At 33.4% G+C, this 18,155-nt stretch overlaps 1 protein-coding gene and 1 long non-coding RNA gene across 2 annotated transcripts; one reads left to right on the forward strand and one right to left on the reverse strand.

Moving 5' to 3' along the window:
- Positions 1-966: 966 nt before the first annotated feature.
- LOC130470745 (uncharacterized) lies at positions 967-3,489 on the reverse strand. Its single transcript, XR_008931468.1, has 3 exons — positions 2,763-3,489; positions 2,139-2,202; positions 967-1,320 (listed from the first exon to the last, which is right to left on the reverse strand). It is a non-coding gene; the product is annotated as an uncharacterized lncRNA (long non-coding RNA).
- Positions 3,490-10,292: 6,803 nt separating this feature from the next.
- LOC110803703 (sulfate transporter 3.1) lies at positions 10,293-16,930 on the forward strand. Its single transcript, XM_022009241.2, has 12 exons — positions 10,293-10,691; positions 12,551-12,758; positions 12,845-13,016; positions 13,773-13,838; positions 14,577-14,690; positions 14,792-14,908; positions 15,098-15,224; positions 15,309-15,595; positions 15,699-15,889; positions 15,959-16,044; positions 16,239-16,315; positions 16,399-16,930. Exons 1-12 carry the CDS (start codon positions 10,385-10,387, stop codon positions 16,540-16,542), a joined length of 1,896 nt encoding a protein of 631 aa, XP_021864933.1. The 5' UTR covers positions 10,293-10,384; the 3' UTR covers positions 16,543-16,930.
- Positions 16,931-18,155: the final 1,225 nt, after the last annotated feature.

Here is an 18,155-nt window from a genome sequence, read left to right on the forward strand (position 1 = left end):
AGTTCATATATTAGATCGGATTAATCAAGTAGCAGTCTGAAAATGGTGGAATTAAAACAGGTTTAGCCATGTTACATCAGGTTCGGGTTCATATCGTGTTGGGTAGGTTGTCATCTTGGTAGGGTCAACTCGGTTCCACATTATGTTTCAATATGACTGCAATTATATTATCGATGACTTAATTAGGGGGACAAAAGCAATAACTAACTTTTAAAAGTATTAACAATTAAAGATCAGTAGTATAAGTTAGTGAGTATATTGTATATAACTTAGTTTAATAATCGATAATGATTAACTCATAACTAATAAAGTTTCAACAGGTCTTACACGCAATAGGTGTACAATAAATTGAATTATTGTACTTCACCTTTACCCAATTTTTGGGTAACTTTATGGCAAATTTGCCAAATACAACCTAATAAAGTTGACTATTTGCCAATTACAACCTCAAATTTCTAATTTTGTCAATTACAACCTTAAACATGTACATCTATTTTAAATTACAACCCGAAACCATTTTCTGGAAAAAATCACCGGAAGATGATGTCATAACGTTATTAAAAAAACTTACAAAGTACATAGTATCTATTAAAAAAAAAATTATTTTATTTAATTTGTTTTAATTCTTATTTATCGATTTAATTTTTTTTTATAGAAATTATGTAATTTTTTTTTAATAACATTTTGACATCATTTTTCGGTGATTTTTGCTGAAAAATAAATTCGGGTTATAATTTAAAATGGATGTATAAGTTTAACGTTGTAATTGACAAAATTAAAATTTTAAGGTTGTATTTACAAATAGATAACTTTATGAGGTTGTATTCGGTGAGGGTGTATGATTGGATTGTTACAATCCTACAAATTTGATAAAAGGAATAATTAAAATGATATATCATGATTGTATATTCATATTTCAACTAAAAAGAAATCTAAATTAAATAATTTTGTGTAATTTGCAGTAAATGCAAAAGTCCAATTTACATAATACCCATGCCATAGATTTTATAACATTTGTTAGACTTGGTGTAACACCCCGACCTCTAATTCACTTAATAAGGAATACTTAGCAGCGGAATTAACCTAATTCGGTCGGGACATTACCTGCCATAACTCCCTCTTGGGAATTACAAGGAAACTATCAATCATAAGCTATTAAACTCCAAAATTAACATAATAATCCTTTTTATTTCCTTAATAAAAGTACGTAACTTAATCAAGAATCTGTACTTAAACTTGTTACAACTTAACATTAACTTAGGTGAACTTTGTAATAGTGAAATCCTCGCCACTACTCGTTTCCGCGGTCCCCAGCAGTACCTAAAACGGAAAACAAAACGGTGAGCCGAAGACTCAGTAACGAGTTACCCTAGCATCGTAACATCGTTTCAATTCATTTTATTTAATAAACAGGGAGAATAGAATATAGTAAAACATTTAATAAATCATCATTTCAGAAGCATCAACATTTCAGAAACATAATTTTAGAAACGTCATTTCAGAAACATTATTTCAGGAATATCATTTCAGGAACATTATTTCAGGAACATCATTTCATTAATCTTTTTCCTTTTAACAGTATTATTCTGGTCGTCAGGACTTTACAGGAAACATGGTAGGACGTCTCATACGAACAGGGGAAGCCAGTGCTTCATAACAGGGGGAGCCAGTGCTCCATAACAGGGGAAGCCAGTGCTTCTTATCAGGGGGAACCTTGGTTCCATATCAGGGGAAGCCAGTGCTTCTTATCAGGGGGAACCTTGGTTCCATATCAGGGGAAGCCAGTGCTTCTTATCAGGGGGAGCTTGGGCTCCATATCGGGGGAACTTGACCAGTTCTTACACTTTCATTTATCATGTTTACATTTCTTTTAATGGAACATTAATCAGGAAAATCTTATTCAATCAGGATAGTTCAGTAAAACCAGTAGATCTTGTTACTTCATAAAAGCATTCTTTCAGGAATAATAATTCATTAAATCAATACTTCGCATAAAGCTGCATTATCGTAAAACAATTCAATCAAATCATACTTGTAATCCCGAAAATCATAAAACATCATTATAAAACACCAATCATTCATAACGTCATTCATAAATACATTTCGAAGGGATTGCGGGTACTAGCAATAACCGTTACCTCAATTCCACGATTTGCTAAGCATTTTCGTTGGTTCGTTCTTCCTGAGCTCCGAGTCCGAATTCTTTCAAAATATTAAATTATTGACTTAGTATTAAACGATAAATAATTTAAAAATCAATATTTTATAAATAATAAGTTTATAAGTAATGACTTTTATAAATAGAGAATTTTAATAAAAGAATATAATTTCATAATTTGATGAAAATATTATTAAACGAAATTTTAATCAGAATATATATATATATATATATATATATATATATATATATATATATATATATATATATATATATATATATATATATATATTTCATAAAACGATTTACATGAATATTATTTAAATTTCATTCTTAATAAATAAAGCAAGAAACTCATTTTAGTAAAATCGATATATATATATATATATATATATATATATATATATATATATATATATATATATATATATATATATATATATATATATATATATATATATATATATATACCCGAAAATGATAATTAATTATTATTAATCATTTATATAAACAAAGTATTGAAATGTTTTACCAAAATTATTCGTTTAGAAAAACATGAAAGATAAGTTTTTAAATCTGAAAAAGAAATAGGAAATAAACTTACCCATATATTAAAATTGGGCCCAACCCTTTTGTTTTGGGTTTAATAGAAAAGACAAAAGTCAGGAACCCAAATATTGGGATTCTAGGTGTCGAGCAAAGAAGAGGAGGGAAGCAAAGCGATCTCACGACAGAGGGAGAAGAAAAATAAGGAGCTGAGTGGTGGCCGGCGGCAGGGTAAGGGCGGCGTGCCTGGGTGGCGCGGCGGCAGGAGGGAGGAAAGGGGTGGAGTGTCGCCAGCACAGCAGCACGGTGGTGCAGGCTGGGCGCGAAGGCAGGGAGGGTCGAGTGAGGAGGGAGGCAGGGGGGCTTGGGCGCGGAGGAAGGGAGTCCGTGGTTGTGGTTGGGTCTGGTGGTTGCAGTAGTGGTGGTGGCGACGACATTCGGTGGTGGCGGTGGGGATTTTTGAATTTAATTTAAGAGGTAAATAGAAATTAAAATCAAAAGTCAATATCAAAATTGAAACTGAAATTGAAATGTTTATTGTTTGTTGATGGTTTGAGCTTGAATTTCTGCTCAATTAGGAGGCTATTTATAGGGATTAATGGGGTTGAATGACATAATTGATGAGCTAATTGAAGCTTATTTGGATGACAAATGTCAAGAGAAAAATCAAGAATATGGTGACTAAGGCATTAGAATTCAGATTAGTGTCCATGAATTGATGAGTCAGTACGAGATTGAAAATGGTGGTGACAAATGGAAAGTTGAATTTTGACTTCCATGGCTGAAGAAGTGTCGTGAAGGAGAAGAAGAAGGTGGATGATGAAACTGACTTTGTTTCTTTGGTAGAATAAGGGCATTCTAGTAATTGTGTATTTGTTAGACAATTTTCAGAATTTCTATTGCTAATTTTTGGACATTAGAGGGATATAGAATAATGACTTTGGGTAAAATTTATTTCCAAAATAATTCTTAATACAAGGTGTTAATAGAATAAATTTAGTTTTAAAATAAAATTTATCTTTAATATAAACGTTTTGAAAATCTTTTTTTTTTTTAATTATGAAATAATCAAGATTTAAAATGTAGCTTAAACTCGTAAATATTAAATTATAAAATCTGAATAAAAAAAATCGTGTAACAATATTAAAAATTCAAGTGATTCGTTAATTAAAATAAAGTTCGAAATTAGGATTTAAAACGGTTTTAAGCTAAATAAAAATAATTTAAGCATAATTAATCGAGTTTTAAAAATTCGGGGTATTACACTTGGGTTCTCCCTCATTTCCTTAAAGTTTTTCCCGTTTCTCAAACTGACGGTCTCTTTTGTTCTTCCCATTGTGAATCTTTTTCTTTTTTTGGCAAACTTTTTTCCCTAAAGTACCTCATTTTACATTTTATTTTCCTGCCATATCCTACCTTTATTCCATTCATCTACCCACTTTTTCCTATTGATTTTCCCACCCGCCTTATTTAGTTCATTATTCTCACTTACATACTTTCTTTATTCTTTTATCTCTCTTTCATTTATTCTTAAAGTATAATATTCTTACTTTAATCATTATTGTTACACCAGTTATATCATGAATTTTTCTTAATCCCCTCCTTGATTCCAACTGAGAAAAACAAAGGGGAGCAGAGGTAGTATTATACTCATGAGTCTAAGTCAACATTTCATAGCATGGTTCATTAAAGATTACTAACAAAATATTTTAATTTGCATTGTGAATTCCAAGGTACTACATTTTAGAAATGATATCGGTAGAAGCCAAAGCCACGAAAGCTAGGAGGGAGAAAGCTTCAAAGCTCCATCGACTAATGGCTTCTAACCATTCAGCAAATCATGTACTGCTTTTGGACAACTGTAGGCATAGGACTTTCAAGATCAGGCTTCCCATGGAACTACAACAATTTCCCAGTAAAAATGAACCGTTTTAATTAGGAACAAGCACCTTCTATGTCCTCTTCATCTTTAGTGATGTGGCCTAAAATAAACGCCACCTAAACCAAACTGTAAAGGCCCATTAACAAAGTCTAAAAGACCTTCTGGAAGGTCTTTAGGCCCTCTTACTCAGAAGGGACCCATCTCCACTGATTACAATAAGCCCATCAAGGGTTAGTAGAAGAAAAAAGAAGAACGGAGTTGAGTGAAAGTCTATGAAAACCTACCTCTACTTAAATAGGAACAAAGACCGACGGCCGAAAGAAAGACTATGTTGGTAAACTGGCCTACATGGGGAAGCCAAGCATTAGGCACCCAGGCATGGCTCTTTGACGACAGCCGATACATCTCGGCCTGGAACAAGGGCTTTACTAGTCCCCAATCCCTTGACGAAAGGCGGGGAAAGGCGTCGTCTCTAGATAAATAACGGGGCCGACGGTTCCACCTAGAAAGACGCCTTGAAAGAGAGAGGTCTTCCATTCGAACAACAGACCACTTCTTCCTCCACCAAACCCAGCTAGAAGTCTTACCCACCACCGTCTTATATCCCCGACGGCTGTAAAGGGTGAACCATCCCTGGGGAGAACGAGAGGAAGGGGCAATAACTACAAGACAAAGGAAAGCAGGAAAGGAAGGGGCGATGCCGCTCAAAGCACATTTGGCAATAAATCCAAAAACGTTTGCCCAAGAGTTAGGCGTCAATTGAGCAAGGCCAATATCATACCCCTCCAAGACGTCCATCACAAAGGATGCAAAGGAAATCTAAGACCCAATCTAAAGGCAGCAGTATAGACAGCAACCTCTCCCTGAGAGAGTTGGTCCACGGAATCATGGGGTCGAGGGCTCCTAAGACTAAAACCTGGGGGAAGAAGAAGAAAACGCTCAAAGTCACGTCCCTGCTCCCTCAGATACCTTAGCCATTTCATGCTGGGAAAGATGTCAGAAGGAAACAAATTGACATCCTCCTTCCCCCGGACCATAGGAGGAAGATTTTTTTGCAAACTCCTCGTCCGAAGAGCTAGAGAAGTCATCTTCAAATCCTCGCGCGGAACGCGAGGACGGCAAGCTACATTTTTCCTTCTCCTAGAAGAATGTGTCGTTCTTACGGCCCCGTCTCCTATATTACGAGCGGAGAGGACTCCACTCCTATCTCCATGGGACGGGTTCGAAAAAGGAACCCTATCGTCCCCCTCTCGCGGTGCATCCCATGCACGCACGTTGGTTGTTTGCCTAATTCGAGCCATGCCGTCCTGTATAAGGAACAAGACGTCTGACTTTAGCAAAATAAAGAACGAGATGGGCGTCATAACCCACAGGACGCCTCCCTAGGACACTATAAACGATAAAAGAAAGGAGACCCATGAGCATGCAGAAAACAAAAGTTTTGATAGAGAACTTACCAGAAAATGATCAAACTGATGAAAAGTCTTGGCAAATCTTCTAAATCCTCAAGAACACTGAACAAAGAATCCAAGAACACTCAAACGCAAATACAAGCAGATCTTTGGAAATCGAATTCTCTTTCTCTCTCTAGGAAAATTGCTCTGAGGTAACAAAGGAAAAATGAAAGAAGTTCTGAAGGTTTTAAAGGAAAAACTGAGCTCTGAAAATCCCTCACACGTGGCACGGTCCCAAGACAAGCAGCCTACCCCACATGGGCGAGGGGCATCCTCCTTGAGGGGCAAATGATGTGGCCTAAAATAAACGCAACCTAAGCCAAACTGTAAAGGCCCATTAACAAAGTCTAAAAGACCTTCTAGAAGGTCTTTAGGCTCTCTTACTCAGAAGGGACCCATCTCCACTGATTACAAGAAGCCCAAAACGCTTAATAAGCCCGCCAGACTCATATCAATCCCCCAGTATTTACGCAAGGCACGTGTCTTGATCTCAAGAAACTATGCAATCAAAGCAGGACCAGCTCCCAAAAAACCCTAGCACTATAAATAGGGCTCAGATCCCAAGGAAAGGGGAATCAATTCATTCCCACCAACTTAGCATTAACTTTGCTCTGCCCTCTCTCTACAACTTATTTCTCTCTCTAGCATATACTTACTTAAGCATCGGAGGGAATATTCCTACGGGAATATTCTTGTTTTGCAGGTTGCCAGAAGTTCGTGCCAGGTCATACTTGATACCTCCGAGGAACGCGTGACACGTCATCACCGTAAAAGATCCCACAACATTTAGGATCAGAAGGCGGTATAAAATTTCTAGCCGTGTCACCTCTATAAAATAGAGATCTCTAGGATCGACATAGGATCGCGATATCAATACAATCCTAGCTACCCCCATTTTACAAATGATATTTTCTAGAAGGAGATCAACTAAAAGGGAAAGACGTCGTGAGCCTTAAATCTCCATAAACAGGTGAGCTAGATATATTATTTTGTTTCATTTTTTATTGATTGGTTTATTCAATTTTGTTAATTGTTAATGGAAAATTAATTCTTGAATGGTTCAGACACCTCTTATAGTTTGATGTAGAGAAACTACTTCATCACTTCATGTAAGAGCCAATGTAAGTCAATGTTCACTTCTACAATTTTTTGGCCCATTTTTAGATAGTTTGGTTTTTTGGGAAATGTGAAAAATCTAAGTGGTATTTGTAATAAATATACTCCCTCCGTCCCTTAATAAACAATGAGATATCTTGCAAGTTGCAAAAACGTAAAGCATATGTGGTGTATTATGTATCCATATTTATATAATAATGTGGGTGCACTACTACAAAAATGGGTAAAGAGATACTTAATAAGAGACCCTTTGATCGGCATAACGGGTCTCTTTAATATAAGAGATCTAATGTTCGAAAAAACGGGTCTCTTATCCACATAGAGATTGTCTTGAAAAAAAGAAGAGACCCCTTGTCTAACATCACGGGTCTCTATTTCACAATTTGGACAGGTCTCTTTGCCTATTTTTGTAGTAGTATACGTAATGGTATTATAAAACGTAAAAGGTTTTGATATTCTTTTACTAAATAACAATTCAAATCTTTCCATTTTTATCCTATAAAATATGTAAATTAAAATCCTCAATCCTACGTCAATGAGAGTTTGTATTCTCAAATCCTTTCATATAGTTTATGGGGTGATGATAAAGGTCGCAAGTTCCTACGCGTCGGATTTTAAATGGTACACATAGATGTCATGTAAGTCATGCGTCATCAAAATGTGTTTACTATCAACATAATATGTTTACTATGAAAATATGTAAATAAAGTAGAAGATACAAAAAGGAAACAAATATTTACTATTTTTATAATAAATTAGAATGTTAATATTTTTCTACCTTTTTTATAACAGTATAATAGGTCATATAAATTAAATATTTTAGTTCTCAATTACGTTCATAACACATAAGAATGTCATGTCATTATTGTAAAACGGCTTAAAAGTCGCAAGTTGCGACCTTTATAATTTTCGTAGTTTATGATAAATATTCTCAGTGTTTCTTTTACTATGATACAAAAATTGGTCCGTGTAATGTCAATATTGTAGTGAATATTTGCTGAGTATAACAAATCTCTACATTGGTCAGTGAAAAAAACCGTAGATTTTACACCGTATGCAGAAACTCTTGTTGGGAGACTCACCCACCATAAGCAAGGTGTGCGACACGGGTCGATCCGGATGTAGTCGAAGCTAAGCTCCGATGAACCGGGTGTGCTATGCGTAAAAAAAAGCACAATGACTCCAAAGAGTTTGAAATATAATGAGCCTAGCTTCCTTTTGGGGCGTGGGAATAAGTAGTTTAGGGTGTGTTTATCCCTATTCTTAAGATGAGTCTCAAGATGAGTCTTAAGCTTAAGTCTTGGGATAATGTGGTAAAAGACTACCTCGAGTCTTGAAGTGAGTTTGAAAATCCAAGACTCACTCAAGACTCGCTTAAGACTCCACTTTTTTCTCCCTCCAATCAAATCATGCCACATCATCAAACTTAATTTATTTTATTTCAGAAAAATTTGCCAAATACAACCTAATAAAGTTCTCTATTTGCCAATTACAACCTCAACTTTCTAATTTTGCCAATTACAACCTTAAACTTATACATCCATTTTAAATTACAATCCAAAATTATTTTCCGGCAAAAACCACCGGAAGATGATGTCATAATGTTATTAAAAATAATAATTACATAATGTCTATGAAAAAATTAAATCGATACATAAGAATTAAAACAAATAAAATAAAATAATCGAAAAAAAAAATTATTTTTATAGATATTATGTACTTCGTAATTTTTTTTAATAACGTTATGACATCATCTTCCGGTGATTTTTGCCGAAAAATGGTTTCGGGTTGTAATTTAAAATAGATGTACAAGTTTAAGGTTGTAATTGGCAGAATTAGAAATTTGAGGTTGTAATTGACAAATGGAGAACTTTATTAGGTTGTATTTGGCAAATTTGCCTTTATTTCACCCAAAAAAAAAGTTAATTATATTTTTAATTCATTTTTCTGCAACTTTAAACGGTTATGCAAATCGGGAACAATACTTTGCAAATCATTTCCGAATTCGTAATCGTACTCAATGTCATCAACTTCAACATGACTTGATGGAACACATTTGGTCTCGTTTTGGAGGAGCGGCTAACTAAATTATTGATAATTTATGTATTATTTTGTTTCATTTGCCTTTAAATTTATGTTCTAGATCTTTTTAATTTAATATGTTGTATTATTGTTTCTAATTAGTACGGAATATATGTCAATTTCGAAATTAACATTTTCTATTTTATTTTTTCATTTTTTTCTCGAATTATAAATTACTTTGTTTGTATATAAGAAAACATAATTTCAATATTATTTGGAAAATGTACCCAAAAAATATACATAAAATATTGTTTTAGGAGTTAGGTGAGTCTGAGGTGAGTCTGGGGATAATGTGTAAAAATAGGGTGAGTTTTGTGTGAGTCTAGATAATGAAAAAGTTAGTGGAAAGCTGATGTGGTAGAGTCTGAAGATTGGAGGTGAGTCTGGGGATAAACTCACCCTTAGTTTGAATATTTTTCAGTGTATGATATTGAGGATAATATCAAGGAGATACCATCTCCTTGATTATAGACTTAGAATAAATTAATTGATTATTTACAATCATTCAGAATCAATTAAAATAACTTAATTTAGTATATAGATTTATTCTAATGTATTTGCTACGATATATAGTTAGTTGTAATCTTCCTATTTATGTTAATTATTATCTTTGTAATATTTTGATGGGTGTATAAATACTCCCTCACAAAAATCAATATAATCAAGCTTTCTCATAACTCTATCATATGAAAGGAAATATGGAACATAAAACTAAGGGCATTTATATTCAAGATGAAATATAAAAAACTTTAAGATATTTTGTATTTTTGATGGCCAAATGGCTTAACAAATTACTTCAACACAATGAAATCAAGAATAGAAGAAAATCACTACTCCCATATTAATAAAATTTGTGTGTTTATCCCATAAGGAATATTAGCTTAATCAATAACAAATTTCCATTGGGTTAAATTTACGGATAAGTGTTTGTTATGTTATGGTAAAACAAATAGATAAAAGTACGACTTAATGATGTGGCAAAATCAATTACGAAACAATTATCCTATATATACACATAGATACAGCAATTGGCTAGCCTAGCAGTTTCGTTAAATTCACCTTAATCTCTTTCCTTTTGCTGTTTTCTGGATAAACATATTACACAAAACCTCCATTGAATTGCTAGCCAATTAGTTTAAACGAAGAATGGGTACAGGAAGCGGTACACGAGTGCCGATTCCTGATAATAAACCGTTCGTTACAACCTTGAAGGCTAACCTAAAGGAGACATTTTTCCCTGATGATCCTTTTAGAAGATTGAAAAAACAACCATTACAAAGAAAATTGTTGTTAGGATTGCAATATTTTGTACCAATATTCGAATGGGCACCTCGTTACACATTCAAGTTGTTTAGAGCAGATCTAATTGCGGGTGTAACAATTGCTAGTCTTGCTATTCCTCAAGGAATTAGCTATGCTAATTTGGCTACCTTACCTCCCCTTATTGGCCTTTGTAAGTTGTTTCCTACCCTAGACACTTCTTTCTCTACATGTCTTGCGTATACATTTTCCATAGGAAATCCAATATATGAAGATTCATACGATGCAATATAATTAAGATGACTTTCATTCAATTCGTGAAACTTTTAGGTGACTACTTTTTCTTTTTTTTTTTGTTATTTGGATTCATGACGAGTTTAGAGGACTAATTGAACATAGGAGTTACGTTACAAATTTTGAGAATAATGCACACAAATTTCTCATCTACAAACACTCATTTTGAGAAAACAAATTTGCATGTTTTATTTAATATATTTCCTATCATATAAACTTTATTTATCTCAAAGTTCTTTTCCGAATCATAGACTCATAGAGGAGACATATTAGGAAGTGTTAATTAATCTCATCTACACATTTAAAATATATGGAGTCAAAAGTCATTATAGTGTAATTAGAATGCCTTCTATTCACGTGTATTTCACTTATTTTTCATGAATATATATTATCTGAACCTACACTACAAGAAAGCGCTTAATTACCAACTGATTTTATCGACCGCCGTGAAAGTAGTCAGTAAAAATGAATTTACCGACCGAAAAAGAAATGGTCGCTAAATTTACCGATTGAATGTAGAGCGGTTGGTAAATTTTAAATTTACCAACCGCTTTCACAACGGTCGTAAATTTATCGGCTGCTTTTACCTTTATTCCGACTATTGAGCAGTCGGTAAATTCCGACTATTTTCAAAATAAATTTAAAATTTTAATAACCGCCTATATATTATCTCCGACCCAAAAAACGGTCGCTAAATTTAAAAAAATAAAATTATATTCATCTAATTTTCGTTTATTTTTCCGGAAGTTATATATTATCCGAACTTATCTGAACCTAACAGCATTTATCTGAACTTATCCACTCTTATTTTTTGCTCTTATCTTATTTGAAATTATTTGAACTTTTTTTTGAAATGAGTGAAATAAGGTTAACAAAATATACCCTTATTTTAATTATTACTACGTAATTGTATTTGGATAACCTTTATTTTTCCTAAATTTATCTTATCAAGTTCATTTTTTAACTTAAATAGAATCTTATTACAATTTATTTATTTTAATGTATCCAAATTTATGTTTGTATTTGGGGTGTTGGAATTTGCAAGATAATTTGCATTGAAAGATGGAAATAAACCAGCAAATTATAGGATAAAGTCATCAAACATGGAAATTGGAAAATATACCACAAGTTGATAGTTTTGGAATTTGGACGATTTATACCACAATTACCTTTCAGTATATTTAAACTTTTAATTAGAAATTCGCGTACATGTTACATCCGTTTACGTAATTTTTTGGTACTTCCTCTGTTTTACATCCATTGACTTTCTGCTATATTTATATACGGAATACTAATTTTGACCATCAATATCTTTAATTACACATTGATCAAAATTAATACTCCGTAGATATTCTGAAATTATATTGTTGAAGCAAGTCTTCCTAAACAACACATGTGAATGTCCCACGTTGTTAATCACTTAATAAGGCGAAATTGCTACTCCCCTTATTGTCACATGATTTAAGGTGAAATCTCCTTTGGACTTGTGAAGTGGACTCTCTCTTGATGACGGGCCGACCCAAGTCCTGTATTTAACATATATATTAAGATTAACCCAAAAAAAATACAAAATTTATCTTTGAATATGAGTAACAAAATGTGGTAAAGTTAGTATTAATTAATAGTGAAAATGATGTATTTATTATGAAAATAAATAATCTCTATTTACAATAAATTTATTGCACACCGAGTTGCCGCATTTGTTGACAAGGTAATGGGTAATGCTAATGGTTGATAGTATTGTGGGAGCGGATGCAGACTCAAGCTTGGTACCACCATTGGTATACGCAATGATGGGAAGTTCAAGAGATTTGGCAATAGGCACAGTTGCAGTTGCATCTCTTTTGTTTACTGATATATTGGGTAAGGTTGTCAGTCCTACTGATAATCCTACAGAATATTTACACTTAGCTTTTACAGCTACTTTCTTTGCCGGACTTATTCAAGCTTCTCTTGGCCTCCTCAGGTAATTCATTATTTTAATAATTAATATTATCTCCCTTCTTAATTCATTCTTATATTTAATATTTAACTTGTTTTATGAATTTGCAGACTGGGATTTATTGTGGACCTATTATCGCACGCAACCATAGTAGGCTTCATGGGAGGAGTTGCGACAAATGTTTGTTTTCAGCAATTTAAAGGCATTTTGGGATTACAACATTTCACACATAAATCCGATATCATTTCTGTTCTTAAGGCTATTTTTTCCCAAACTCATCTGGTAATTCTCTCATACTATCTCCATTTCACAATATATTTCACTTAGAATTTTGACGTTATTAATAAATGTTGTGAAATACAGAGTAAGACCTAAAATAGATTTTTTTTTTTTTGTGAGATAAGACCTTTACCCATTTTTCGATGCCGTTGACTCGCGAATATCGATCACGTACTTATTAAAAAATGATTTTTTATTATTATTTTCCATAAGTTTTCCTCCAATTCCCCGCCCCTTTACCTAAACTAAAAACTTAAAAAAAAAACCTCTGCTTTCTCCTTCCCAAAACTCTGTTGCACGATACCTTAAACAAAATTGTTGTTTTCCATAACAATTCATTGCTATTTGGACAAGTTAAGAGCAAAACCCCCAATTTTTCACAAAGTTAGGGTTCTATCTGAAATTATTTTTTAACAAGCGCGTGACCGGCACGCGAGTCAACGCCGAGAAATAAGAGTCAACCATAAAAAAAATGGGTAAAGTTATCATCTTACAACAGTTTTTGTATAAGATCCTTTATTACAATTTTCGACTTTAAATGGTCATTCACAACAACAAAAAAATCCTATTAATTAATAATTGGAAAAAGTTCAAAATTATGTAAGAAAAAAGGGTAGTTATGTGCAGGGTTTAGGGGCTTAAAAGGGGAAAAAAAATCTACTGACCACTACTCAGTCAACCAACGTTTTCCGATTTAGCAGTTGACTTTTTATAATTATGAAGCAATTGACTTTAATTGCTTTTTTTTTTTTGTTACAGTGGAGATGGCAACCTGCGATTCTAGGTTGTGGCTTTCTCTTCTATATGGTCTTGGCAAGATTCTACGTGAGTATTTTCATCACTTTCTTGCACTACGTATTTAGTATAAAAAAAAGGTCAAAAAATGTTGTTTTAAGTACGCATAATTTTAAAGTTTTTGCGAGGCTAAAGTTATCAATCATTTATTTATACTTTCTCGATCCGTTCCTCAATAGATGCATCGTTTCTTTTTTGGACACTGTTTATTAACTAACTTTGATAATTATTCGATGTTGTTAAATTCGTATCAATGTGAGGATTTCAAATATCAATTTTTTATAACTTTTACTTACACGCAATTAGAGGTATTGATAATGTTCAAAGAAACATGTTGGAATACGTAAAAAAAAGAAACGATGCATCTATTACGAAACGGAGATAGTAATATATAGCAGATTATTAAAACTGAATTTTGTTGGACGAAAGTTATAAATTGTTTTGTAGATGTCAACTTCAAATTAACTTAATTAATTGGTAAAATGTGAAAGGTGATACTCAAGACTTGAGATCAAATCCCGTTTACACCATTTATTTTTTATGGCTCTCTCTACCCATTTTATAGTTATAAGTAAATCATATTTGCTCAATATTTTATCACAAAAGTTATGAAATTAATGTATAGTTTATGTTAGAGTAAAGTATTTTATAGTTATAAGTAAATCATATTTAATTTGCTCAATATTTTATCACAAAAGTTATGAAATTAATGTATAGTTTATGTTAGAGTAAAGTGATTAATCGTTTTGAATTTATTGAAATAAACAGAGTAAGAGAAAACCGATATATTTTTGGATAAGTGCAATGGCTCCCCTTACATCTGTTATTCTAGGAAGCTTGATCGTCTACTTGACTCACGCCGAGAAACATGGCATCCAAGTGGTAAGTAAAACGCAGAATACAATATTCTACATACGTTGTAAATAATCATATTGATTTTGAAAACAGTTTATTAATTAATTTTGTCGGTAATATTCTTATAGATTGGACACTTGAAGAAAGGACTAAACCCACCATCTTATAGGGATTTGGCATTCGGATCACCCCATCTCACTACTGCGATTAAAACGGGTGCCATTACTGGAATCATTGCATTAGCTGTAAGTCTTCTTAACAAGCTTGGAATCATTGCATTCGGATCACCCCATCTCACTACTGCGAAGTATATATATTAACACTTTGATTAGTACGCATAATGCAATAATTTTTGAACGTCTTAAACCTTTAGTGTTTTACCTAAATGTTTATGTTGAAAAGCTGTAGCTAGATCTTAACAATTGTAACAATAGGAAGGTGTGGCAGTTGGTCGAAGCTTTGCACTGGTTAAGAACTACCACATCGATGGGAACAAAGAGATGCTAGCATTTGGGCTAATGAACATTGTTGGCTCTACCACTTCCTGCTATCTCACTTCAGGTTAACATCTTTCAATTGATTTTATGCATGTTTGTCGAGTTTTGATCAGACAAATTAAACTTAAATTGGTTTTGTGTTTTACAGGAATATTTTCAAAAACAGCAGTGAATTTTAACGCAGGGTGTCAAACAGTGGTATCGAACATAATAATGTCAATAGGAGTGATGTTGACGTTGTTATTTCTAATACCATTTTTTAGTGTCACACCGCTTGTGGTTCTTTCATCAATTATAATGAATGCTATGCTTGGACTGATCAAATATGAACAAGTCATTCATCTTTGGAAGGTTGACAAATTCGACTTCGTCATTTGTATATGTTCTTATGTCGGGGTCGTCTTTGGGAGTGTCGAGAATGGCTTGATTACCGCGGTATGTGACTAATGACTATATATATATATATGTCAAGGGAGTACTTCAATTCGTATAAGATATTCTAGCTTTTCATAAATAAATTATGTATGTATATTTGCAGGTTTGCCTATCTGTAGTAAGACTTCTACTAGTAGTGGCAAGGCCTAAGACCTTGGTGCTAGGAAACATACCAAACACTACGTCCTACAGAAGCATCCAACACTATGATTTTGCCCAAAGAGTTAGTGGTATTCTCATCCTACAAATTGATGGCCCTATCAACTTCGCTTGCACTAACTACTTAAGAGAAAGGTACTTGTATCATTTAACTTATCGGAAATTAGTTGTCACATTCATACTGATGCTCTAAACCACATGCAGAATCATGAGATGGGTTGACGAGGAAGAAGATAGGATAAAATCTTGTGGAGAAAAAAGTCTGCAATATGTGATACTTGATTTAGGAGGTAAATATACATACCCCTTTAAATGTTTCAATTCCTTACCAATAAGATCTTAGTCTAGTGATAAGTCATCCCTCCCCCATTTGTAATTTGTAATTTGTTTTGCGCCAACTGATTCTCGCACAGACACACACACACACACACAAATCAATTAGTTGAATACAATACCTACATAACAATCTGACGTTTCTTCACAGCCGTAGGCAGCATCGATACTAGTGGGATCAGCCTAATGGAAGAAGTACAGAAATTCATCGAAAGAAAGGGTATAAAGGTACAGTTTCATGCTTAGCTTGAAAGTTTATACTACACTTTTTCTCTGTATTTCACATTTACTAAGTGATGTTATTGCTGCAGCTTATACTAGCAAACCCAGGAAGTGAGGTGATCAAGAAAATACATCTTTCCAACTCTATTAAAACCTTTGGTGAGGAGCACATACATCTCACGGTGGCTGAAGCAGTCAAAGCATGCACATTCGTGGTGCAAGTAGATGTGTAAATGGGTTGATATATTCGCGCGTCAACTACTCTCGATGCAAACTTGTTTGTTAATAAATAAGTTTGAACGAAACATGCATTTAGCTCGTTAAGTAAATGTGCCAAGCGGAAACAACTACGTACATGTTCGACTTCTAATGTTCATCAACAACTCATGTAAGCTCATCTCTTCGGATATGACTTGTGTAAAGCTCGTTCAAATTCCAAAAATATTTACTTTTCAAATATCTTTATCTTTTAAATGAATTTAATTTTTTTTTCATTTCTATGAAAATTCTGTAATAAGTAGTTTTTTGATAGGAAGATCGGAAAAGACTTGAATCAAGTTAAATGTATTTTAATAGTTTTCTTTTAAAGGTAAATTAAGTAGGTAAAGCTCATTTATTTCATCGCTCGTTTAAGCTAAAGCTCAAGCAAAACAGGTCTACTGCAAGGGAATTCTTACTCAGCCAGGGGGCGTGAAGCAGTATCGAGATGAGGCAGGCTACATCGCTGGTCACCAGTGGGTGTATTTCCCCATACCCGGGGTATTTTGGTCATTTCGCGTATTTCCGTTGACAAGTCAACGAATGCTTTCTCCTGTCCTTAATGAGTTAATGACAATATTTGTAAAAACAATGACAATATTTATAAAAACAATAACAATATTTATAAAAACAATGACAATATTCATACTAAAAAACATAATTATTCTAGAACACATCTAGAAAACGAATACAAACCAACAATAACCAGATAGTCAATGACTAAATATTGTCAAACTAATACAACAATGACAATAACCAAATAATCAATGACTAAATTAATTCAACAATGACAATAACCAAATAATCAATGACAGTATATCCAAATGACATATTGTAGCCATATATATTATCATTCCAATTCAAGATCTAACCATTATGAAAATCATAATAGACCGAGTTAAAAAGGCACGAATTTACACAAGTGATGTTAAAGCATAATGAATTTGTTGAAATTCACAATTGTACAAGAATTATTACCTCATCCACAAAATTAAAAGCTCAAATGATGCAAATAAATCAAGAAGATTGTTATTTAATCAAATGGGTTAAACTAGAAATGGATGAAATTAGTTGTATAGAGGAAAATGGAGAGAGAGTGAAAGATGATGGAGAAAGAAAATGTAAAGGGGAAGAGGTTGAAGATGATGGAGGTTGAAGATGATTTCTTTTAAGTTACTATTGTTTTTTTGGCTGGGTATGGACAAATGCAATCGCTGGTAACCAACGATGTAGCCCACCTCGTATCAAGATTATCGATGAATCAACTTTGCAAGAATGCTACTAAAATATGTGTGATACACATGTGGCGGAGCAGGGAATGCTTGTCCAACCATTACGCATGTGCACGAGCAGTATCAAGACTATCAATAGAATGGGGCATTTGAATAAATCTGATACTCCTTCACTGTAACTAATCATCACATATTCTATTTTCTGGTAATCCGGTGTCTAGGAAAATTTATCATTCCTAAGTAGTGATGGTACAAAGTTGACAAAGCTAAATTGTTCAACTAACTATATCAATCCCAGTGTATTTCTAGTCCTGTCCTTGAATACTCGGAGCTGGCGGTCTTAATTCAGAACAAAG

This window comes from Spinacia oleracea, chromosome 3 (assembly GCF_020520425.1).
Source record: "Spinacia oleracea cultivar Varoflay chromosome 3, BTI_SOV_V1, whole genome shotgun sequence".
NCBI lineage: Eukaryota > Viridiplantae > Streptophyta > Magnoliopsida > Caryophyllales > Amaranthaceae > Spinacia > Spinacia oleracea.